Source organism: Rissa tridactyla, chromosome 7 (assembly GCF_028500815.1).
Source record: "Rissa tridactyla isolate bRisTri1 chromosome 7, bRisTri1.patW.cur.20221130, whole genome shotgun sequence".
NCBI classification, from domain to species: domain Eukaryota; kingdom Metazoa; phylum Chordata; class Aves; order Charadriiformes; family Laridae; genus Rissa; species Rissa tridactyla.
In genome coordinates, this window is record NC_071472.1 from 52761664 (window position 1) to 52785965 (window position 24302).

The 24302-nt window shown below is 49.4% G+C and overlaps 1 protein-coding gene across 3 annotated transcripts; it reads left to right on the plus strand.

Annotated features, from left to right (window-relative positions):
• Nucleotides 1-1037: 1037 nt before the first annotated feature.
• On the plus strand, nt 1038-24302 carry NUFIP2 (nuclear FMR1 interacting protein 2). Of its 3 annotated transcripts, none has more exons than XM_054208856.1 (5): nt 1038-1326; nt 4310-6016; nt 14024-14056; nt 14664-14718; nt 15016-24302. In XM_054208856.1, exons 1-4 carry the CDS (start codon nt 1143-1145, stop codon nt 14714-14716), a joined length of 1977 nt encoding a protein of 658 aa, XP_054064831.1. In that variant the 5' UTR covers nt 1038-1142; the 3' UTR covers nt 14717-14718; nt 15016-24302. The 3 variants fall into 3 exon arrangements, with proteins under 3 accessions (XP_054064831.1, XP_054064832.1, XP_054064830.1); XM_054208857.1 differs by having other exon boundaries at nt 15338-24302; XM_054208855.1 differs by having other exon boundaries at nt 14664-24302.

Consider the following 24302-nt stretch of genomic DNA (forward strand, 5'->3'; position numbering starts at 1 on the left):
TGCCCAGACAAGCGAGGAAATACTATTTCTAAGATTGTCTATGCGGCCTGTTTATTCTTTTTGTGCACATTAATTATAGCAGTCTTTAATTACATGATCACTTTTTCTTTTGTCACTCTTCCTCCGTGTTTGATGCGGTGCATGCTGAGTATTGGGAGGTAATTAATCACACCGGAGCAGCGAGGAACCCTGAGCTAGGACTCTGACTCCAGCCTCCGCGTGTCAGTCTGGGCTCTCTCCATCCCTCTCTCTGCCCTTTTCCTACCCTCCCAATTAACTCCTGCCTCGGTTCCTCGCTCCTCTGCATTCAAATAAAGCAGTTTTGTCACCTGGGTGTCGGTGGGGTCTGTTTGTGCTGTGCAAGGAGGGGGACACTGAGGTGATCTTTGGGGAAGGCCTGGCTGGCCTTCTCCTGCTGTGGCACAGTGGCTGGAGCGGGGGTTATTTCCCTGCCAAACACCCCCGAACACGCTCCAGGGGGGATGACCAGTGCATATGAAACACGTTACAAATTTTGACAAGTTTCAAGTTGTGCCCCCCCCCTTCCGCCCTCAGGCTTTCCAACAACCTGACTCTGATTTTTTTTTTATTTTTTTTTTTTTTGTTAAGCACGGTTCAAAATCTCCAACGTTTCTGTCAGCAGCATTTAGTGGAACCTGTTTTTCTCTCTCCGGAGCCGGTGCTGGGCCGGGGAGGGGGAGGGACAGCGGGGACCGTCCCGGGCTGCGTTGCTGCCGGGCGGGCTGCGGGGGGAGCCCGGGAGCAGCGCGGGGCTCCGGCTGCTCCGGGAGGGAAGGGAGGAACCTCCGCAGCTCCCCCCGGCGCCGCCGCTCCCGACTTCCCCGCGGCTGGAGCCCCGGCAGCGCTCCCGCTCCACCTCTCCGGGCCGGGTGGGGGGCTGCCGGCCCAGTTCTTCCCCACCTTCTCCTCGCTTCTCCTCTCCGCCGGGCGCTTCCCTTTCCGCCGGGCGGGGCGGGGCGGGGCGGGGGGCGGTCGCGGCGGCGCGGCTCGCTGATCGCAGGGCGGGCGCTGCCAGTCCGCCGCCTCCCCCGCGCCAGCCGCCTCCCAGCGCCGGAGCCGCACGGCCCCAGCCAGCGAGCGCCCAGCCCGGCCCCGGCCCGGCCACCCGCCAGCCGCCCCCCATGGAGGAGCAGCCCCACCACCACCATCACCACCATTACTACTACTACGGCCACCACCACCACCACCACCCGCAGAGCGCCTACCTGCCGCCGCCCGACGGCCGAGCCCAGCCCAAGCCGCCGCTCCGACACGACCACAAGCACGGCGGCCCGCAGCACCAGGAGGGACCGAAGCGGAGAGCAGGTCGGGGGCGGGCGGGCCGGGCCGGGGCCTGTGACCTTCGCGGGGCGGCGGCGGCGGGGCCCTCCTCCTCCTCCGCCTCCTCCTCCCCCGGCCCGGCTGGAAGCTTCTCCGCCGCGCTGGGGCCGCTTCCTGTCCGCCATGTTGGGGCCGGCGCGGCTGCGGGAGCCGCCGGGGCCCGCCGGCACCGCCGCCGCCCGCCGGGCACGTGGGGACGGGCCGGGCCGCGCCGAGTCGGGGGGGGACGGAACGGGCCGGGCCGGGCCGGGGAGGGGGGTGAGGCGCTGGTTAAAAATTGATGAGCGTAAAAAAATCAATGAGTCAGATAAGGCGGAGGGGCCCGGCCCGGCGGCGGGAGCGAGGAGGCGGCCCTGGGGCCTCCGGCCGCCGCCCGTAGCCGTGGAGGGCGGGGGGGCGCCGGGGCCGGCCTGGAGAGGGGATGTGGCGGGGCCGGCAGCGCCGCAGAGGCGGGGGCCCGGCAGCCCCGGCTGGGGGGGAGCCCCCGTCGCCCTCCGGGGGGTCTGCTCGGCTGCTGCGTCTTCAAAAAAATACCATTTTTGGGGGGGGGTGTGGGGTGTGGGGGTTCCAAGCAAGGGCGTGATTACAAGAGCCAGAGTGCCATGTACATTTTTTTTTTTTTTTTTTTCCTTGAAATGTCCATTTACATAAGCGGGGTAGGTGGGCAGGGGCCTGGCTCGCATGGCGGGGGGGTGTCGGTGGTGCCCCCATGTGCAGCCCCCGGAGGGCGCAGGGAGGGACCTGGTCAGGCCCACGCTAAAATAAGTTACTGGGCAAAAATAAGTTGAGTAGTCATTTCACTGTTTGCAGCGTGACCGGGGTTTTAATATGCACTTACTCGGACACCCCTCCCTTCCCAGCTGCGAAACGACGTGTGGGGTTGCCAAATGCTCCTCACCTGCTCGTTGTGGCACCTCTTTTTTTTTTTTTTTTTTTTTTTTTTTTAAATTTCCCCTAAATTTTGGTTGCTGCACCCTCTGTGCCCAGGCCAGAGCCAGCTGTGCCAAATGTTGATTTGGAGAAAACTCGGGCAGCCGAGTTGTGAATACTTGAAAATTGGAACTAGAAACTGCTGACACACTGACTTACTGAAGTGGATTTTGTTCTTCATTTTATTCTTTCGCTCCTCATCTGCAGTGGTCTTATGACCACCGTTATTGTTTTGTTTCATTAACAAGTGGTGTCAGAAGTCTTGAGTCATACAAGGTCAGCTGTAACACGTTACTCGTGAGCAGGCTTCCTCTCCACGTTACTCTGAAATACTTAATTTTTAGTCCTTCCCCCAACTGAGAATCTCGTCCTGTCTGTTTTCTCTGGGATGAAGCATTCATGGTTAATATTCCTAACGGCGTATTTGAAAGTTATAGTGGAAGTTGTGGTGGTTACAGATACTTGCGTGTAGTAAAAATCCTTTTTGATCCCTCTCGGCAAACTCAGTTGTGGAATTTCTATAAAGATTCCTACAAGGATTCTTGTGTTCCCGGCTTGCACAGAACTTGAGCAGTTACATCTGCCAGACATCTGAGGCTACAGGATGTGAGAATAACAATGATTTTTAGTGGAGCAGTTAATTTCAACAACATCGGCAGCAACAAAAACACTCTTTTTCGAGCTGGAGCTCTGCCCGCTCTCGTTCTTGGGGGGGGGTGGGACTCCATGTGCTGCGCTGACTTTGCGCCGCTGTGGCTGCAGACGAAGCCTTAGGTGGGTCAGGAGTTGCAGGAGATGGAAGGTTTCCCACCCCTGGGAAGGAGGACGGATGAGTCAGAGGAGGAGCGAGGAGAAGGCTCTTCCCGCAGGAGCGGGTGCAGTCGGAGGGAGTCCCTCTGCTCGGGCCACAGCTGGAGTGGGTTTGTTGAGCCGGGTACAGCTCTCCCCATCTCTCCGTGGGGCTTCAAGGCTTCTCCTGGGGCTTTGTAGCTGGGGTCCTCAAAAGCAATAGGTTTCTGGACAGGGATTTTAAAGAGGAAGGTGGGGTGGTTCAGCCTGGGCTGTCCTGGGCTTCTATCTCCCCTTGGGTTGCACTCTCAAGACTCATCTCGGAACCATAAGGCCTAGAAATGAACTTGAGAAGCAAAAAGAAGAGCTGAGCGTACAGCGTAATCTCATGGCTTGAGGAGTTGGAGCCCTCAGCAAGTACTTTATTTCTTGGGTCTCAAGAAATAAAGTCTCCCAGGGACTCTGAAATGCCAGATTCCTCAGTGGGCAGGAGACCAGTTCCTGGTGGTGGTGGAAGGGAGGCATTTCTTCACAGTCTTTATCACCTTTTCAATGCTAAAGAGCACATGGGGGGAGGTGTTGGTTGCCATCTTGAAACAAAGTGAGGAGATGTGGTCACCCTTTCTTCCCTCCCCCTTCCAACTGGATGAGCGCATGTCTTTATGGAACGCTGCTTTTTTTCTTTTTCTCCCCTGCCCCCCCCACCCCTTTACTGGAGATGGGGTTTGGGAGGAGGGTGGGAGGGGGAGGGCTGGGTGCTGCAGGCCTGGGAGCTGATGGAGGTGATAGGAGTTGGCCCTTGTTCACCGTACGGATTCTGAGCCTCAACAAATCTTGTAGCAAAGGCAGCGGGTCCCTCTGTCTCGAAGCATCCTTTTTTCCTCTGTGTGACCTGGAAATAGCAGCTGATGAAATAGCTCTCCAGCTTGCCAGTGATATGTGCACTGAGTACAGTATATTTTCCTTACTTACCTACTTATCTGTATGTTCTTTTGCTTTGTTATGTTATCTGTACGTCACCCTGTTGTATGGGAGAGTCAGTAACTGCTGGTACTTTCTTCTTAACCCTTCTTGCCGTGGTTTCCAGCAAATAAGTATGTGCTTTCGCACATCAGAGATGTTTTCCTATTTTAAAATGTCTGCTGGAGGAAACTGGATACGTTTGGGGCTGATTACAGCTTTCTGCGATCAGAAGTTTAACGTTTCACATTCTAATTCTTGCCTTTTGTTGTTTTTGGCTTTCTTCTAGGCTACGGAGAGCTAAATGGTAACGCAGGAGAAAGAGAAGTGTCGTTAAAGGGCCTGTGCTCTGATGAAACCGCCACCCCGGGATCCAGGGTCCCCAACGGCAGCCAGCAGCTTGTAGACACTAATGTGACCCCGAAGCAGACCGTGAAGGCCGGTGCTTTGGGGAAAGCTGGAATCAAAACCAAGAACTTCATTCAGAAAAATAGCATGGACAAAAAGAATGAGAAGTCCTACGAAAATAAACTTAGAGAAAGCCAGGCCTCAGACAAGCCGGAGGGAGTGTCTATTCCAAACGGTGTGGTTAATTCTAGTTATATCACGAATGGCTACGTAGGCAAAGGGGCCGACAACGATGGTAGCGGCTCCGAGAGTGGATATACTACGCCTAAAAAACGGAAAGGCAGGCGCAACAGTGCCAAGGGTTGTGAGAATCTGAATCTAGTACAGGACAAAATAATGCAACAGGAGGTCAGCGCACCAACCCTGAAACAGGAACTTGAGAGTTTCAAGCCTGATTATAGTGAGCAAAAGGGGAACCGAATTGAAAATACTAAGCCTGTTTGGAAATACGAGGCTGGGGCTGGTGGAGCAGGCCGGGGAAAGCCTGGGCTTGGGGATGTACAGCGAAAAAACTCTGATGCCAAACCTGGGATTAGCAGCAAGAAGTTTGATGACCGGCCCAAAGGGAAACATGCGTCGTCGGCTACGTCTAAAGAGGACTCATGGACCTTATTTAAACCACCCCCGGTTTTTCCAGTGGACAATAGCAGTGCTAAAATTGTTCCCAAAATAAGTTATGCAAGTAAAGTTAAAGAAAACCTCAACAAAGCAGCTCAAACCCCATCCACGTCGTCTTCGTCGTCTTCGTCATCTGCCGGGGAAACTCAGGCCCAAACATCAAGTCGACTGTCCCAAGTCCCCATGTCTGCTATGAAATCTGTTACTTCTGCTAGCTTCTCGAACGGCCCCATCCTCGCAGGGACTGATGGAAGTGTCTATTCTCCAGGGACCCAGCCACTGCTCTCGACTGCTGCTAGTACTGTACCGTCAGCCTCCTCCGAGTCAGCGCCCCAGGACATGAGTGCAGCTTCAACAGCTCTCGAACAAAAGAAATCTAGCCTTTTTATCTACCCTTCAAATATGCAAACTGTGCTCCTGGGTACGGCGGCGCAAGTCGATTTCCCCTCGCAGGCGAATCAGCAGAACCTGGGAGATATCTTCCAGAATCAGTGGGGCTTGTCATTCATAAACGAGCCCAGCGCTGGACCCGAAACTGTTGTGGGGAAATCCGCGGATAATCAGTTAATGGAAGTGACATTTCAAGGGGAATATCCTGCCGCTTTGGTTTCACAGTGTGCTGAAATCATTCCCTCAGGAACTGAACAACCTGTGTTTCCTAAGGCTTACGAGCTGGATAAACGGACTAGCCCTCAAATTCTTAGTGCTATTCTTAAGCCTGGGACTGCTGTTGAGGGTGGTGTCTTAGCTTTGGAGTCGCATCACACAGGTGACCTACAAAAGGCAGACACCGGTAGCCAAGGTGCTTTAGTGTTTCTTTCAAAAGACTATGAAATAGAGAATCCTCTGGCCTCTCCTACGAACAATTTGCTAGCCTCCGCCAAAGAACAGAGGTACCAGAGAGGCCTAGAAAGGAAAGATAGCTGGGGTTCTTTTGACCTGAGGGCTGCTATTATATATCACACTAAAGGTAATGGCTTAACTTGCTGCCTGAGGGCACTTTCTTCTCTTTCTTTGATTGTTTTTTTTTTTTCAGTGCAATATTCTAACATGATACCTTCCTTACAGCAGTTCTGATTGGTTTAAAAATGAGCTTTTTGCTTGCGTATCTCTAATGGCAATAACAGTTTGGGAAAGTTACTCGAACGGTTGTTTAATTAACGCTAAGAGGTATTTGTTTCCCTGTTCCCCGTGGACAAGCGCGAGTGATGTTGATAGGGGTGATCCTTGGCTAGTGTGTTTTACATTTTAATTCCTATGGAAGAGCGGGTCCTAAGCTTCTCAGCACTGGAAGGAGTTAAATGTGTAGGTTCATCTGCTCTGTTCCAGCTTTACCAGGTGATCTTCTGTCACTGAAAAGGCTTCATAGTCCCTGCTCACACCTCTAACACCAAAGTGTTGCAGCTTCTCCCTTGGGCAGATCAGGCCGTGAAATCGTGGCTTTGAAGGGAGAAAAAAAAAAATCATTCCTATGGCTTTTCATGGTGTGGGTTTTTTTTTATTTTTATTATTTTTTGAAGTGAACCCCACACACACTGCCTGTCTTGAGTGTTATGGCAATGGCAGCAGCAAGACAAATCTTTGCTTATCAACCCTTCTGTAGGCTGCAGATGGAATTCTCTCGTTGTCTTTGTAGGCCCAATCTTTCAGATGATTTTATTGCTTTCATGGAGTCCTTTGTAGTCCGGCTCCTTTTTTTCTCCTGTCTTTTTTGAGACCGAAATGACTCAAAACACGATACAGACACTTTAAACCGGGAACAGGAGGGGGAAGCCTGTGGGATGGCTTGCTTTCGGCTTCAGCCCCAGAAGCTCTGAGAGCTTGTGGCGGTTCTTGGCTTTTGCTCCTGGCTCGGTGTTCGCAGGAGCCCGGTTGCGTGTTCCCTTTTGGCAGGGTGTTACTTACCTACCCTTGAAGAACACTGGGGCAGATCCTCTTTTATTCCCCCTGCCCTTCCCTCTCCCTGCATCCCCCTGCCCTGAAGAGAAAAAAGCGATCATCCATTTTTTGTTTACTGCTCCCCACACGTACGTGGGTAATGTCTTGCTCCCCCCTGCAGAGGGGTTGGTGTTTGGTTGGCGTTGGCAAATTTGCTGTGATTTGACCCACTGCAAAGTTCTTAAATTACCCGTTCGCCAACTCTTTGTATAGCACACAGAAACTTTGATGCCTGCCTTTAGCAACAGCAGGCCCGGCCATTTAAAAATAATAACTCCACATATTTTTTTTTCCAGGTCATCTCGCTCTCACGATGTTAGCATCTTAAGCTCTAGTATTCTTGAGAACCATATTCAGCAATTGATTTTTATCTGGATCCTCTACACGGTCTGTTCAGTATTAAAGCAAGCTTTCTGTTCTCATTTCTTCTATCTGCCTGCAGCCTAATTCTCAGTTTCCCATCAGAAAATGGGGGTACCGGAAAGCATAGCGTGGTGTAGAAGGGAAGTCCTAGGCAATCCTTTTCTTAAGTTTGCAAACTTTCCCAACGCTTCAGTTTGTCTCTTTTTGGTTTTGTCAGCCTGAACTCGTCGCCTGTAGAAAAGCGACTCTGTAGAGCAGCAAGCGAGACTCATCAGCTCTCCCTCCCTCACTAGCTGCGTGAAAGACAGACCCCAGTAAAACAATAGTAACAACAGGAAAATAAAGAACACTCCCTTCCCATGTCCTCTTAAGGAGGTGTTAACTTCAAAGTCTGGCTGGGTTTAGTTCTTCTGAACAGAGGAGTTAATTGCGTTCGGTGGCAAGAATGGACACCTAAAGCACTCTGTAAAATACTGTTTTCTGCTCTTTCCATGCTTCTGCATGTGAATGTGCTTGCTTTGAGCATCCAGAGCAAGCACCCTTGTGATGCCCTGGGGACACCACTCCTCTGTGCCCATTTGCTTTTCAAGCTTTATCTGTGCCAACTTCAAGGTGTTAGTTAGGGGTAAAAAGTGATGGATGTTTCTAATCAATATTGTCGTTAATGCAGTGATGGGGTGCTCCAAACAGCTTGAGCTTATCTTTCTCCTACTTAGTCTTCAGATGCTATTGCTGGTTTACAAAGCAGGAGATGAGTCCGGGTCTTACTACGTCTTCTGTGATGATGTTGGGTGTTGCTGTGTGTGTTCGAGTCCATCAGGGTGAGTTGGGTTAAGGGGTATCGGGAGGAACAGAGCCTTCCTCTACCCCACGCAGGTGGAAAGCACTGTCCCCTCTTCATGGCCACGGTCCTGCATCCCAAGCGGTGGGTGAGCGCCTGTGGCACAGCGTGCGGCAAAACGTCTAGAAAGCAGAGCTGCCAGAGATTGTTTGCAGGACAGCAGTGCAGTGGTTAATTCCCACAACATTCTCTCCATTTATCTTGGGTTGTTTTCCTGAGGTCCTACTCCTGGCCAACCAGTTCCTCTGCAATAGGAAAGCAACGATTTCACTCACTTATTTTTCACAAGCTGCCTTCCCCTCCTCCCTGCTCAGGAGAGGTTTGCCTGGGCCGGTGTTAGGGTGTCCCAGGCAGCTGGATCCTCAGATTGTTTGGTTTTGATTTCGAGAGGAGGGTGAACTTCTCCCTCTTCAGATTGATCTGTTTGCTTCTGGGCAAAGTCTCGATAGTTTGATCTTCAAACCTGCCCTGCCTCTGGGGTTATGGACACAAAGAGAAACGGTTGCGGGGCAAGGGCAGGGGTGAGCGTGGAGCGCTGGTAGGGTCCCTGCGCTGAGCTCCTCCGTGTTCAGTGCAAACTCCTTGTGGTGCAAGGATGAAGCTGTGGGTGTCGCGGTGAGGAATGGGCTCTAGCATGAGCAGCTGCAGTCCTTTGACCTGTCTGTATCAAGCTTCCACCCTGGTTTGCACCGTTCGTGTCTGTAGCTGCGATCAGGTTATGTGGATCCTCATCTTGGACCGTAGATAGGCTACGGGAAAGCCTCCAGCTCACTCAGGAGCCTTGTTCCAGCAAACCAGGCTTTCCTGTGCGCAGTGTGCCTGGTGACTGCAAGGGTTGTTAGAGGTTGTAATTGCTTCACAGCTTCCCTGGGAAAGGATGGATGGATGGAGGAGGTAGGGCACAGCAATCCTGTTTAAACCACCGCAGCACCCTGCGTGGTGGCAAGGCTGTGCTGGGCTGTAAGGCTGGGGGGCTGCAGAGCAGAGCGAGGTCCTGATGGAGGAACCTGTGCTCGATTGAGTGGGCCCAGATTGCTTTTTTCCCCCCAAAAAAAGTCAGGGCACTGGGAATGTGCTGGCAAGGCTGATGATGTGCCCTCTTGTTCTTGGATGCTTTTTGTGCCGGTTTCTGCTGTGCCCCTGCTCCCTGCCTTGCTTTTTATTTTTTTTCCTTTTAAAGGGCAGAAGGATTCCCGTGATCATCTGATCTGCTTGACTGTAAAACACGATCCTTCAACGTGGCTGCCTTCATTGACAGGCCGTGCCGCTCAGTGTTTGTGACGGTGCCTTGAAACACTCGCGGGTGACATACCTCATTTAGCGAGGTGGATCTGATGTAGTTGAGCGCTGGTGGGCCCTCTGTCTGTGTGGTTGGAGGCAGGGATGGTAGCTCAGTGTGGGAGACTGGAAGGACCTGGAAGAAGTGATGCTTTCGCTTGGGGACGTTGTCCCTATCTAGGTGAGAACTGAACCTCTGCCTCGGTGTGGCATTGCCGAAATCCTCGTCTTTTGGAGGTAAAACTGGTCCTCGCAGGTCTTTTTGGTCCTTTGAAAGAGGACGGTGGGTGTATCTCCGCTTTACTTCTGTTGAAGTCAGTACCTTCTTACTGCTTTAGTCTTCCTTTTAAAGACGTCTGGATGAAACATCGGAATAATTGTCAATGCTTTGCAGAATTTCATCGTGTTTGGGCTGTTGCAGTCTTCCAGGCCAGGCTGTCGCTAACACCGGGCTCCCTACGTCAACCCTTGTGGTGGCAAGCTCAGTAGTCTGCTTGTCCTTAGCTAAAAAGCAAATAACCGAGGTCTCCAGTTCAGCTGCGCAGTACCAAAGACCACATAGGTGGAGGAGAGGAAACTGCAGTGTTTCCCTCTTCTGTCGTGCCCCCAGGTTTCTGCCTGTGCCGCCGCTTTGTTCCTTCGCGGCGTCTCGGTTGCGCCAGTGTCTCTGCTCGCATGAAGAAGCAGAAGAGCAGCATGGAAAATAGAGCAAGGCAGCGTGGGCCAGCCAGGAGTGGCGTTCACCGGAATGGTGAACTGGGTCAGAAGAAATAGCAGAGCTGTGAATTCAGCAATTTTCATCCTTTACATCAGGAGAGGGGAAAAGGAAAAAAAGAAAAAAAAAAAAAAAAAAAGCCTTGGTTTCCCATCCCCATTGGTGGGAAGGGGTTAGATCTCAGTCTGTTGCTTATGGTCCTGTGGGGCCTGAGCTGTGGGGCAAAAGCTGATTTAATTCTCCTTCACGTCTCTGCTTTTGCCAGTTGTCAGGATGAGTCCAGTGTATTCGGTACAGCGGTGAGGCTCCACAGCATTGCGTTTTCAGTCTTTGCTTTGTTTCCAGGGCAATCCCCTAACTTAATCGACGGGTCCTGCAGAAAGAAACAGGAAAAATCAGACAAGGAAGGTCCATCTTTTGTTATTTTTTTTCAGCTCTTCATTTTAGGGACAATTGTCAGTTTATATGTTAGATTTATACGAAGAAGGAACTAGTACCATGCCTTGTGCAGGCACTTCTGTTTGCAGGGGCAGCCTTTCTAGCAAGGAAAAGGTGTGTAAAAGTGCCTGTCTTAACAAGTTATCACAGAAAGACTTCTTTCCCCTCCAAGGTTATGTACCAGTCCCGCTATAAAGTTTATTGACCTATGAAGAATCTCACCGCAATTCACGAGTGTGCCTTCGTCTGTTCCTGACATCAAAGCCTTCCTCCACCAACGCTTTGTTTCGGTGATAGACCCCAGGAAAAGCCGCTCCTCTCCCTGGAGCTCGTTAGGTGGATGTGGCTGGGGCTGCCTGCCCCGGGCAGTTCCTCAGCAGACTGCGAGCTAGAGGGCTATGGAGAGGCCGGCTAATTCTAAAAAATCCTGGAAAACATGAGGCTGGAAGGGGCACGGGAGGTGACCTAGTTCTGCCCCTGGCTCGGAGCAGGGCTGGCTTTGACACGAGGTTGCGCAAGGGTTTGTTGATGGCATTTTCTCCAGCTGGGTCCACTGCGAAGGAAGTGTGTCGTGTCCCCGGACACGTGCCCTTGTTTTGGGAATAGTGGCCCCTGTCCATTGGTCAGGTCTTGGCCACCTTTAGCTGTGGAAAGCGTCAGTACCAGGTTTTGGGTCAGTATCTGAGAGGTGGACTCAGACTCACGGTGAAGATACCCCTTTTCCCATGCAGGGGTGAGCGATGGTAACAGTCCTTGCGTGAACTCGCCCTGGGAGCTTTATCCAGGGAAATCAGGCTCCAGAAAAGAGCTCCCTGAGCCCAAGGAAGGAGATCTGGGGCCTCTTACATGACCAGCTCATGGGGACTGCCTTTTCCTCCACCATCCATCCCCGTGCTTGCTGCTCTGGTTAGCTGGGGCCAGGGCTTGCGCAGCGGGGGCTCTGCTGGGTCGGTCGCTGAGCTCCGTCCAACCACTGTCACCCATCACAGCATCTCGGGATCATCATCAGTGCCCACAGCCTGTAACTGATCCAGAACCAGGAGGAAAACTCACTCTAATGTGTTACCAAGTAAAGCAGAATAAATCATAAATTCCACCTTAAGATTGAAGGAAAACCCTTTTTTTCCTTGGTTTTAGTGTTTCAGTTAGCCCCGAGACTTAATTTTTCTCTTCTGTGAAGTTGTTTCAGTTGGTAAATGTGCTTAACCCATGCCGTCCCGTATCCGTGTGCTGCTGGCCAGGTAGAGGGGAGGACCTTGCTCTTCCTCTCCCGATGGCAGATGATATTCAGTAACGGTTGATATCGCAGCCAGTTTGCTGATGGTTTTTGCTTTTGTACCTCCGTCGGGCTGAGCCTCTGCCAGCCAACGCGTCCGGGTGTTTGGGGCTTACAGGACACTTTACACCATCCTCTCTCCTACTCTCTCCCTGAAGAAGCAGGAGAAGGAAGATTGAAGTCTGAAAAGGTTGGGGGGTTCGGGCGTTGGTTTGTTAACGGGTGTTTTGAAATAGAATTTTGACAGCTTGAAAGTTTTTTGGTTTTTTTTTTTTTCGGTGTGTTTTTGAGAGTATCTCACTGTCAGTCTTATTGTCAGGCACATCTTAACACAAGCGGTTCACGTTCTCCCGTTGTCCGATGAAGTTAGGACCAAATGGAAGCGCAAAAGAAAGCGCGGCTTTTTGCGGGGAGATGCAGGAGCAGGCAGCGCTTCAGCCTCTGCCGTGTGTTTTGTGCTCTTGACGTTGCTCTAATGTGGAGGAACCAACAGCTTGAGAGTAGTTTTCTGTCCCCGGCCTTTGGGGAAAGCTGTTGAAATAGGTGATGTTCTTTGGCCGTTAGGAAATGATGCATCTCGCTTCACTTGAATGGAAAACGAGCTCTGCTGGAGGTAATTTTAGTAGCTGGTTCGTTTTACTTCTGGGGAATCTGCATCTGGCGGACGAGGGAGGTGTAGTCCCTTGCTCGGTTGCTTGTGTCCCCGGGGGTGTTAGAGGCTGGTTACTATTCCCAAAGCACTTAAGGCTCCCCCGGTGCAAAAGTACTGAAAGTGCAAAGTATTGCTGCTGTTATCGTGGCACAAAAATAACAGACCTCGTAAAATTTTTGTCAGGGCCTTCCTCACAAAAGACTTAATTGTGCGGAGAGGGCTGGCAATATTTATTTGCATGCAATTTCCTGCCCCGGGGAAGCTCGAGGTTGTAGCGGACAAAGGACAGATGAAGGGTTGGAGAAGGGACGCGGATATACAAGCGGTTGATGGAGGTGACACTTGGCACGCGTCGTGCTGAGGCCCTGAGTTCTGTAGGCTTTTTTCTTCTTCCTTTCCCGTGCCGGTTAGTTTACTTATTGCCTTGTTTTGTGCTTTACTACACATACCATGTAGCTTCGTAATCCGTTCTCCATTCCTAGCCCCTACCAAGGTCCTGTCACCCTCCCTTCTGGCAGAAGGGACACTTGAAAGATTCGTCTTGCAGGTTGCGTTCCTACTAAATGCTCCTTTTCTATTATTTTATCTCTCAGACTCAGGCGCAGGGTACAGGTAGTGTCTCTGTAGTTATTCTAGCGCGCAAAATTCCAACTCGATAATAGCTAAAAGTAGTTATTTTGAATAGGTCTCAAAAGATGGGACTTAATTTTGGGGATACTTTAAAGGGAGGAGCCTTCTTTTTTTTTTTTTTTTTTTAATGTGAATGAAAAGAGCATTTAACTTTGCTGTTATTTCTTCGCTAGATGAAAGCCATGTGCTCTTTCAGCGAGGACCGGGAGGGGGGTTGGTTTGTCTTTAGCCCGCAAGCGCGTCACAGAGGCAAAGTGGGGGAAAGAGCTGCACGCCGAGCAGGCAGCCGGGTGTCGGGAGCGTCGCGCCTTCCTCCCGGGAAACGTGTTGGCAGCAGTTCCGCAGGGACGTTAGCCATCTCCGCGAGGTGCGCTTCAGCAGCTGCGTGCTGTGAACCACGAGAACCTGGCTTTGTCCAGCGGTTCGGATTTCACACGCGTGAAGCATGTTAAAAAAAAAAAAAATCATCTCTTCCCCAGGCTACTTGTTAAGGCTGGAACGTGTGAAGCAGGAATAGGAAAGCCCAGAGTTTGAGTGAGATTTGTAGGAGCGGAGAGTGGCAATGATGTTTCTGGTGTTCAGTTTGGCCGTCTGACCCTTAAGACCACGTTACGGCCATCCCCCTGCCTCTTATTCCTGCATCGTTCCCGTCAAATCCGTGCAATCCTGCGGGCGCTGGGCTGGAGGGGGTTGGCTTTGTCCGAAAGGCTTGGCACAACTGCAGCGGTGTCGTGCCACGCTCAGGAAAATTAAAGCGTTATTTGGAGTTGTCTCTAATGGCAGCATAAATCCGCATCGTAATAATAATAATAATAACAATGGTCTTCTCGTTTTTTGCCTCCACAGAAATGGAATCGGTTTGGAATTTGCAGAAGCAAGGTAAGGATATTGGAAAGAATAAATAAACAAATTGCTCTTGTCTGTTGGGACGGGTGTTGAGAGCAGGTTGTCTCGGTGTCCAGGGATGCCCGAGTTCAGTTCTTCAGTGCCTGCTGTTTGGAGTCGGGGTTTATCTGTGTTTTGGGTCGCCAAGTCAGGACAGCAAGCTTTACCGTCACGGCAAGGGGTTCAGAGAGAAGCAGAGTCTCTAAAAGAGCAATAAAACCGGTGGCAAATTAAATTTAATGACCCTTCTTGCTGCGTATACAATAATTGCTTTCTGTTTCCGTTGCTGGGTGTCGCACCCCAGAATAAGTTTTCAATCCTGGTGTATCCCCGCGCTCTGCCGGTGCCGGTGCTCTGGGTTATCCTTTGGGGAGAGCAGTCAGGGCGAGTCTCGCGGTGCTGCCGGGGGGTGACGTGGGGACCCATCACCACGCTTTTCGGCTCGCCCGGGGCTCCTGAGCCCATCTGCAGGAGCTGGTGACGCTGGGGGTCCTCGGGAAAAGTTTCTTAACGGCCCAGTACTTTACAGATCTCTCCTGAATACCTTCAGCCACGGGTCCTGAGAACTTGTTGAAAACTGAGGATTTCGCTTTCTTTCCAGATCCCAAAAGGATAATCACTTACGATGAAGCCATGGATCGCCCGGATCAATGAAGGTAGCAAGACGAGACTGCCTGTTATAACCTTTCTGCAGCATTTGTGCTGTTCGTGGGGGACAAAAGGCTTTTATGCTCCTTCTAAATCTTCAGTGCAGCAGAGGAACCATAACTAGAATCACAGGATAATATATACAAATATATATATAGTTATTTAAAAATGGCAACTGAAAGTAATTAGACTTCTTAAGGAATCTGAAAATTTATTTCAACGAGACTACACACGTGATTATTTAATCTCCGGTACTGAATAGATTTTTTTTCTTTTTTTTTTTTTTGTTTTGTTTTTGTTTAAAGAGTGAATGCAAGTGATTAACGAATACAGACTCAATTTACAAGCCCGGTTCTAAAGTTCCTGCTGTCGTCTACACGGGCAACAGCAACCCACTGGAGAGGCATTTCCACTTGACGAGGTTTCTGTTTCTTGTTCTGTGACTGTAGTGACACACTAATCACAGGGAAATCAGGATGATTCACCATCCTTCATCTCCCCTTTCCCTTCCACCTCCCCTCTTTGGGTTTGGGTTTTTGGTTTTTTCCCCTGTTTTGTTTTCCATTGAACGCTGGAGAGAAACGCCTTGAAGTTTGCAGAGCTTCTATTTTGTATTTTTTTTTCCAGAGAATTATAATCCGCATGTTTTTGCCAGGAGTAAAGCAGCCAATCCTGTGCTGGGGGATATTGTCTTAAAGCATCATTCTTCTGGGGGAAAAGATGGTAATACTGCAGTTCTAGGATGCATGGTGAAGTCACACAGTTGACCTGGCTCTGGTTACACGTCGGACTATTGCAACTGAAGAGTTCTTTCATTTTAAAAGACAACGTGCAAAAATAAGCAATCTGTTTAGGCATTTAATATGGATTAAAAAAAAAAAAATCAACAAAAAACCCACTGTTCCCACAGTTTAATGCCATTGTATTACTGGGAGCAAAAAAAAAAAAAAAAAAAAAAAAAAATCTTCTGCTTTCGACTGTAGGTGCTTCATATTTGCTCTGTCTGTCTCCTAACACTAAATGTGCCGGATTTTTTTCCCATTTTCGTTGGAAAAACTGAAGAGGAATTGAGTTCTGCTAACTTTCACCCTTCTTGAATTATTTTTTTCTCTTTAAAAAAAAAAAAAAAAGAAAATTCAAAAGGAAAAAAAAAGAAAAAGAAAAAAAAAAAAGAAAAAAATAGAAAAATGGGAATTTGAATCCTTTTCAATTTGTCCATAGAATGCCAATGGCTGGGCTTCCCGCACCTGCCCGTTGGAAATGCTCTTTTATATTTTAATGCAGTCTGTGTATTTCCGGGCTCTGCTTCTAATTATCTCTTAATAAAAAAAAAAAAATAAATATATATATATATTTTATTACAAAAATGGAGGACTTAGGAATGAAAAAAAAAATAATTTAAAAATTCAAAAAAAAAAAAATAAAAATCCCAAGGAAAGGAAAGCTTCCTCGCAGTGGTAGAGAAGGCTGAGCAGACTGCAGGCTCCAGCTGTGTAACCCGCTCTGTCCCGTTGCAGCTTGTGTAGCATGTCCAGATCATTTTGGGGTAGTTTTTCTGGGTTTTGGGGTTTTTTTGTTTGTTCGTTGTTGGGTTTTGTTTTGGTTTTTGTTTTGGGTTTGTTTTTTTTTTTTTTTTTTTTAAAAGGTGGAAAGTTCACACGGTCCAGTGCAAGAGCGAGCGATGAATGAAGCAAAAATGGGTTTTCTGATCTGCCCAAGCCCCACGGGTACCCAATGCTCATCGTGGGTGTTCGTGGCTGAATATTGGCCAACGTGTGTCTGGGCATCGAGGTCGGCAGCAGTTGGTGTCTCCCAAAATTAGGCGGGACCCTATGGGGCATTACAGGAAGCAGATAAGCCCAAAACTTTTGCCTGCTCCTTGTGCTTAGATTTATCCACTTTTCTTTTTTTTTTTTTTTTTTTTTTATGGTTAACTAGGAGTACGTAGCATGTGTGGCGGTTTGTTTTTTTGTTTGTTTGTTTGTTTGGTTTTTTTTTATTCTTTTAATAAGATCGTTCCTGAATGAGGCGCTTAGGTTCACGGTGGGACAATGAAACTTTAATCCTGTACCTTTTGTAAGATTGCTAGCTTTCTGCCACGCTTCCTTTTAAAAGTTAGACTATGGATTGCCTACTCCATTTTATGTATAAAATACTATATAGTATAATACCGTAGTGTAATACTATATAGTAACGGTGTGTCTGTATCAGTCCGGGTTCGGAAATGTGTGGTTGGCCAGTCGCGAATAGTTCTGTTTCACCTATAAACTGTCCCACCTTCACGGGGGTGTGTAACTTTCAGATGTATAACATGTTTACAGATGTGCCCGACATTCTAGTCCTCCGACCTCCCTCTTTTTAATTCCTGTTGAGTCTCCCAACTGCTTGCCAAAAGTCGGAATTGCCTCCAGCTCCGCTGCGGAAGAGCTGGGGGCATTCCTGAGCTTTAAAGTGTTGAACAAACTGGACGGTGGGACTGGGAAAATTAAGGTGGAAGAAATGGTTTTTTTTCTTTGTTTTGTTTTTTTTTTTTTTTATATATATATTATTATTTTCAAAAAGTTGAAGGCTAATAGCAAAGTTTCCAGTTTGTTTTACTGGCTTTAAGGCTCTGCTGTGTATTTATTTGCCTTGTGTAGTCACTTGTCGCCTTAAGGGCTGGGTTCCGTTTAAAAAAAAAAAAAAAAAAAAAAAAAAAAGACAAAAAAAAAATACAAAACCAAACCCTGTTTTGCTTACCTGGGGACTGTGCTGTCCTTGTCGTCCCCCCGCCAGCCCCCAGAGCCGCTCTGGGGGCTGGCGCGACGCGGCAATAACCCACGCTCCATCTGACCCTTGGCGTTTAGAAAGATCCCAGTCCTGCCGAATGCCTGAGGACGCTCCTCTTGGCCCCATCCAGGCCCTCTTCTAAATAGCGGAAAGAAATGCTGAACGCAACGCGGTTCGAGTGGTGGGTTGGGTTGGTTTTTCCTTCCCCGTCCTCTCCCCCCCCGCCCCGCGATGTTTGTCCCTGCTGCTTTTCCTCGCTGCCGGCGGTGCCCATCCAGACCCCCCCACCTGCAGCTTCTCTGCTGTGTTTCCGACCATCTCCCTCTCGTCAAATGTCTGTCTGTCTGTCTCCATGAGCTCCACGGCGTGTGCTCGGCGCTAAGCAGTTAGGAAAATCCTCTCTCTGAGCTCCCGTGGCTCCGGCTCGCTGCCGCCGGCGCAGTTTCTGGGATAGACTATAGCCTAGAGCCAGGCAGGACCGTGGAAGAAACTTCCTCGTGCCGTCGTGTTACTCGCCCTGTCGCTATCTGCAGTCCTCCCCAAGTCCTCACACAATTCTTTACTGAGCACTTATTAAAAAATATCTTAAGATTTAATCTGTTTTCTGATTATTTTTGTGTAAACTTATAAAAAAAAAAAAAAAGAAAAAAAAAAAAAACAACCCCACAACCCTGAAATTGAGCTGTGACTAATTTAGCACATTTAAATAATGCTAAGGTGTTACTGATGAGTCTCATGTTTTGGTTTTTTTTTTTGTTTTTGTTTGACTCAGAGTATTAGTACTGTAGCATAAACCAAATACAGCCCGGGAAGGGGGGCAGCAGCCGCCTTCCCCCCGGTCTGCGCCCCGGGGTGTCCGTGTGTCCCGCGGGGGCGAGGAGCTGGCGGCTCCCGTGCCAGCATCCTACTCGCCCGAGGGGAGCGAGCGTCTATTTATTTGTGCCATTGTTTTCATTACACTGAGTAAAGTTTTAAAACAAACAAACAAAAAACCTTAAATAACGCGTAGTATGGGAAAGTGGCACTAAGGGTGGAATCGTGACCTATTTTTTTATTAGCTATGAAGATACTAATTCAGGTTAAGGCTTTTCTCCTCTTTCTGTTCCCGGTGCGGATGCGATGAGTCCCTTTTCGCCGGTTCCCAGAGTTTGTATTTGTCGGAGGGAGGATTCCTGCAGGGGCTGTCTCCTTCCTCCTCTGGTCTTTCCCCGCGGCGGCTCCTCTGCCGGCAGCTCCCGTCGGGTGTCTCTCGTCCAGGCTGGAATGCGTTCCACCATCCGGATCCAGCACGGTCTGCCTTCCCTTCGGTGGGTCAGGGAGCGTTTCCTCTACTCCAAGAGATGATTTAAAAGCTGCTCCGTGCTCCCGGTGACGGTGGTTTGGGAACCCTCAGCCTCTCCGCTCCCTCCCTCTCCACCTGGCCGCTGGATCGGCAAGGCGATGGCTTCCCGTCTTTGCTTGGAGTTCGGTTTTGGTTTAAACCCACCTCAGTTGTCCGTGAAACCCGGTTTTGATGTTAGAATATCTCTCATCTCTCTGACAACGTGGGTATAGCTCCAGGGCATGGTTTCTGTCGCTAACCCGCTTCAAACCATCGTCCTTTCTGAACCGCAAATCCCACTGTTTGCCTCTCGTACCTGCTGTGAGCTTCTCTGAAATGTGGGAAAAATACCCAGTTCTCATTAGATCGCGAGTGTGCCGGCTGTTTGGCGGCTGGGAGCGGGCGGTGGGGTGAATTGGCCAGCTGAATCGAACAGAAAATTGCTTTCTGCTTGGGAAAAAAAGAAAAAAAGAGAGATAGAAGTTGTCCTCTCGGTTGCGTGTGTAATTAGTGCTTTTCACCTTCAAGAAAGCGTTACGGTAGCACGATGGCATCCTTTCCAGAAGTGGCCAGTGGGTGACTTCAGGGACATCTGGGAGCGATGGCGTTCACAGGCGTCTCTCTGGATTGCCGGTGGTTTTCCTCTGCGTTCAGTTTTTACTCTTGGTTCAGCGTTTTCAGTACGTGGCTATGGTGTCCGAAGCTTTCAGCAGTCTTGTCCCTAGAAGATTTTTCTGTCTACGTCTGTAGTGATTTGTTTTCCTTGCGGAGGCTGTTTACAAGGGAGATGGTCGAGGTCAGGAGGGGGGAGATCAAGGCTACGCCTAATTTAAAGCTGCTACACATTTTCGCGCCGGTGCGTAAGGCAGGAGGAGGGCGAGGGCTGGAGGAACGCGAGCGTGGTGGGGTAATTTCAGCTTTGGCCACCGCGAGAGCATTTTTTTCCATGCGAAAAAGCCCTAGCGCCAGCAGTTGGGAAGCGGGAACCTGGTGGGAAGGAGCAGGAGATCCGGGTCCGCGCTGCCGGAGGCGCTGCCTGCCAGAGATTACAGAGCTTTAGACATTTGCACAATCCGCGTTACGCCACAGGGTAAGGCTGGCTTCCTCGCGTCCTGCTCGAGACCCTCAAAAGCGGCGAGACCCCGGAGGAGCGGACGCCTGGGGAGGCACAAGAGAGCTCCACGGCGGCCTTGCGTTGGGGGCCGGAGACCCTCGGAGCGGTGTCGGGCTGCTCGCCGTCCTGGGACGGGAGCAAAAGTCATACTTGTGCTTTCGCCGGGGGATGCTGAGCTGTATTTATCTTGACTGTTAATCAGAAAGCTTCGTCTGACGTGTCCAGAGCTCTAAAGCCATTTTGTAAGATAGCAGTATCCCTTTTCTACAGCCTTATTAACGAGTAGAGTATCTTTAAAAAGAAGAAAAGGAGAAAAAAAAAAAAGAAAAAAAAAAAAAGAAAATAGTTCGTTTCTTTCTGTGGTATGAAACTTGTGTACTGCGAACATATGAACGTTTAGCGAAAACACAACTTACAGTTTTCTTAAAAAACAAATGGAAAAAAAAAAAACACAACAAAAAAATAACAAAAAACCAACCTGTCTGCTTTCCATACGGTCTTTCCTCAGGTGCTAAATAAGGGTTCCAAAAATGGATACTGCTTTAGGAGTTTCTGCTTTATTCTTAAAATACATATTTTTTTGCTTAGGTGTTGTAAAGATATTTTAACAAGAATGTTTTTTTAATGTAAATAAGATTGTGTCTTTTAATTTTTGTTTTATCTCCTCTTTTTTTTTTTTTGTCTATATCGAATAGTCTAATTTCCATGTTTATCCTTTTGAGAAGGACCCTCTTATGACCTTCCTCGAAGACATTTCATTGAGTGTTGCTGCATTTAAGAATGAATCTACAACTGTTCATTGTCTTGGATTAATGCTGCTGCTGCTATAAGTAACCCTGAAAATCAAGAATGTGTGATGCACTTTTTTTTTGGGGGGGGGGGGGGCTTTGTTTTGTTCTAGTTTTTTTTTTATTACATGACCATATAATTCCTCTGCGGATCGTCGAACCCTCCTGTAACAGCCACTAACTCTGCGGGTCGCGTCGGGCCTGGGGGGAGCCGGGGGCGTAGGAGAGGGCTGTACCTGAATTTGGTGCTGACCTACGGGAATTTCTATGCAAACGCAAAGCAAAGGAGAACTCTTTTAACTTGAGAGAACACTGTGCATTTTTATTTTTATTATTTGATTCTTTTTTTCCTCCCCCCCCCCCCCCCCCTTCCTTTTTCTCAAGCTGCTATTGGAAGGGTAGTGCAAATCCCTGAGGTTTTCAGCTTCTCCTTCCTCGACGGCTGGTGGTGCGGGAAAGATGCCTGAGTATAACTTGTAAGGTAGAAAAATCTCAACCGACTGTTGTCTCGTCTCCGGTTTTAATATTTTTGTTTTCTGTTTGAACCTTATCTTTGGAAGGAAATCGCTCATCTCTGCGAAAAAGATCTTTTTAACGCTTTATCTCAATGTGAAGTTAACCAGCAGTATTAATGATCGCGCGGACTCCTTCCTGCCCCTGGGGAGCACTCGGTGCCCGGAGTCGGATGTTTTCCGAGGAGGAAAAAAGAAAAAAAAAAAAAAAAAAAAGCGATGCCAGGCCATCTACCCAGCCGAAACCTGGCGGCCGAGGCGTGAGAATGGTGGAGGGAGGTCTCGCTGCATCGAGGTGCTGCCGCGGGGCACCGGCAGGTCCAGAGCCTCTTGTCTTCATGGGTCGCAGCTGGACCACCGCGGGGGGGACGCGCTCCGTGAAGGAGGAGTTTACTGGAGGGGGGGGAAAAGGGAATTTACTTGACTACTTATAGAAGATCCTTTAGGAAAACAAAGTACCTCTGTAAAGTGAGGGAAGAGTAAGGAAAGTCTAAAAGTCGTGTAGGAAAAACGCTTGGGGATTACACCTGCCTGGAAAATAGTATATAAATACCGTAGGCCAGAACTCTGCCTGTTTAATTAGTTTATTCGGCATCATATTATTTTTTTTTAGCCAGCGTTTGCTCTTTTACACACCTCCGTGTGTGTCCATCCGACTAAATGTGCCTTGTGTTGCGTGCGTAGTCTTGCTGAGGAGCGTTTGTGGCGGTGGGTGAGCTGCTGGCAGGTGGCATGGGACGGCCGGGCTCGGGGGCCGGCACCGCGATGGCCGTGCCCCATCTACAGTCCAGGCTCCGTCACTGTCCCGGACACCCGTCGGATGGGAACGAGAACCTGGACTCGGGCCCACGGAGCGGACGTCTTAGAGTTTGGGGACGACATCCCATGGGGTGGCACCTTTCCTTTCCTAACACGAGCCGTTTTCTGTGACTTTGGAGGGTTTCTTTTGGGGGGGAGAGAAAGAGAAGCTGCTTTGCTGTTTTCCTGCAGACAAAAACCCAGCGTTGCCGTGCTTTGCCCGCAAAGCCAAAGCGCATGGAGCTCTGGAACCGGCTTTGCTCTGGAGTTAGGGCTCTCTGCGGCACCGGGGACCTCATTACCCGGGGGGTTTATTCCCCTTCCAGGTTGTGGTTCTTGTTACTGTGGGTTTTTTCAGTTTTGGGTTTTTTTGTTTTTTTTTTTTCATAAAGGAGAAGTAAACACGCCTTGCTGAAAGTTAACGAAATAGAAGTGCTTATGTTTGCAGTCAGTGGCTCAGAAAACGAAGCTGTGCAATTCTTGTTTCTTCATCTCTCTCCCGACTCGCTCGCCCCCGAAGCGTGATTTCTGTCCGAGTCTTTCCGTACTTCTGCCACTGTAAATGTGAACGCTTGCTTGCATTGTTTTTTTAGAAATGCATTTTGCACACTCGGGTTTCGCTGAAGCTCCGTGAAAAGGTTAGTTTGAAGCAGATGAATAAAGCTATGCACATGTTTTGAAAGTTTTAATTTGTGTCTCATTACCAGAAGTGACTTATCTGCCCTCTTTTTGCATTCCTGTGCTGTCATTGCCTGCATTCTCTTCCCCGTCTCGGAGGGTTTGATGTAAGGTGACAGTTCTTTGCTGACAGCCGTAGCAGAAAACTGGCGCTTCTTGATTTTTTTAGTAGCCTATCTCTCTCCTTTGCTTTCTCTGTATCTCTCTGTATAGCTATATAAATATATATATTATTTTTTTATTTTTAAAGAGCCTACTTTAGTAATTGAATTGGAAGGGAGCAGGGGTGTTGCTGGCTTGTGTTTCAGAGACACTTCGTACCGTGGGATGAACGAGTGCCCTTTTTTCCCTCCGGTGGGGAGCGGGGCGGTGGTACCTGCCGGCATCCCGCCGCCACAGCTTCCAGGAGGGGATGGAGATGGGTCGGCCGCGCCGCAGCCTGGTGGCGAGGGCAAACGCGAGCCTTCTAATTGACAAAATGACCCGAAGAGAGAAACCCTACTGTCGCGTGTTCCCACTGTGAGGCGGGAGGGACAGGCTCTCCCCGCCACGGGGGCTGTGGTCCACAGCCCGCTGGAGTGGAGGGTGGGCTCCCGCCGGTCCACGGGGCGAGAGCTTTATTTTGGTGGCGTTTTCACGAGTTGGGTTGCGGGTGCCGCCTTTGGAAACTTGTTGCTTAGCCCAGAGAGTCGGGATTTCATGATGGGAGAAGGACCCTCACAGCTTTCTCCTCATGTTCCCTTCGCCATGGCAGAAATTTGTACTAACTTGACAGCTTTTTTTCATACAGAACAGGGCTGCTTTTCTATCTACCATCACACGTGTACTTACACACCTTCAGCGGCTCGCGAGCCTCTGAAGGTCCTCAACTTGTTTACTGGGGGGGGACGGATGCCCCTCTCTCCCCCCTTCCCTGAATATTTCAGTGTTAAGGGCGGTGCGAAACACAACCGCGCGCTTCGACTCCGAGCTGGGGCTGGAGCCGTCTCCTCTCCTGTCCCCTGTCCCCCCACCCCGGCCCCCAGCCCCGTCGATAAGTTCTCATTTCGTTCGGTTTCCCGGTGTGTATTAAAGTGGCTGCGAGGGGTTGTGCTCTTACCTGCTCAGGAGCTGAATTACCTCTGACCCGCGGAGAGGGGCAGCCCCTCTTTGTTGTCCATGTTGTAGCGTGCGACCACACGGATCGGTAAAGGTAGTCTTTTGTTTTCTTCTCCCCCTCCCCGGTATTTCCAATTAGGTTAATGCACTCTGTGTGCGCCCAGCTGGAAAAAGCGTCGGCGTTTTCCCGGTCGTGAGAGGGTGGCTGGAAGAGTTAGTGTAATACCTGCTGTAGCTGTGTCCGGCGCAGGCCCTTGCGCTGGTGTGGGTGATGTCACGGACTATAAGGATAGGTAATGTCCATGAGCTGTAATGGCATGATGTATCTTTACCAATGATGTCATACTTCACACTAAATGTTTAAAAAAAAAAAAAAAAAAAGTTACCCGAAATTTTGTTTATTCTGCACCAACAGGTCTTCAAAATTTATCCAAATTTTATTATTTTATCAGGAAAAAAAAAAAGAAATTTGTGTAGATCGAATACGTTAAGACAGACAATAAGTGATGTAAAT

Bases quoted from the DNA above. Each gene is read 5' to 3' on its own strand.
- NUFIP2 (XM_054208855.1), top strand. From the start codon at position 1,143: ATGGAGGAGCAGCCCCACCACCACCATCACCACCATTACTACTACTAC. The intron at 6,017-14,023 runs GTAATGGCTTAA...TTGCCTCCACAG, and splicing joins TATTATATATCACACTAAAG to AAATGGAATCGGTTTGGAAT. The intron at 14,057-14,663 runs GTAAGGATATTG...CTTTCTTTCCAG, and splicing joins TTGGAATTTGCAGAAGCAAG to ATCCCAAAAGGATAATCACT.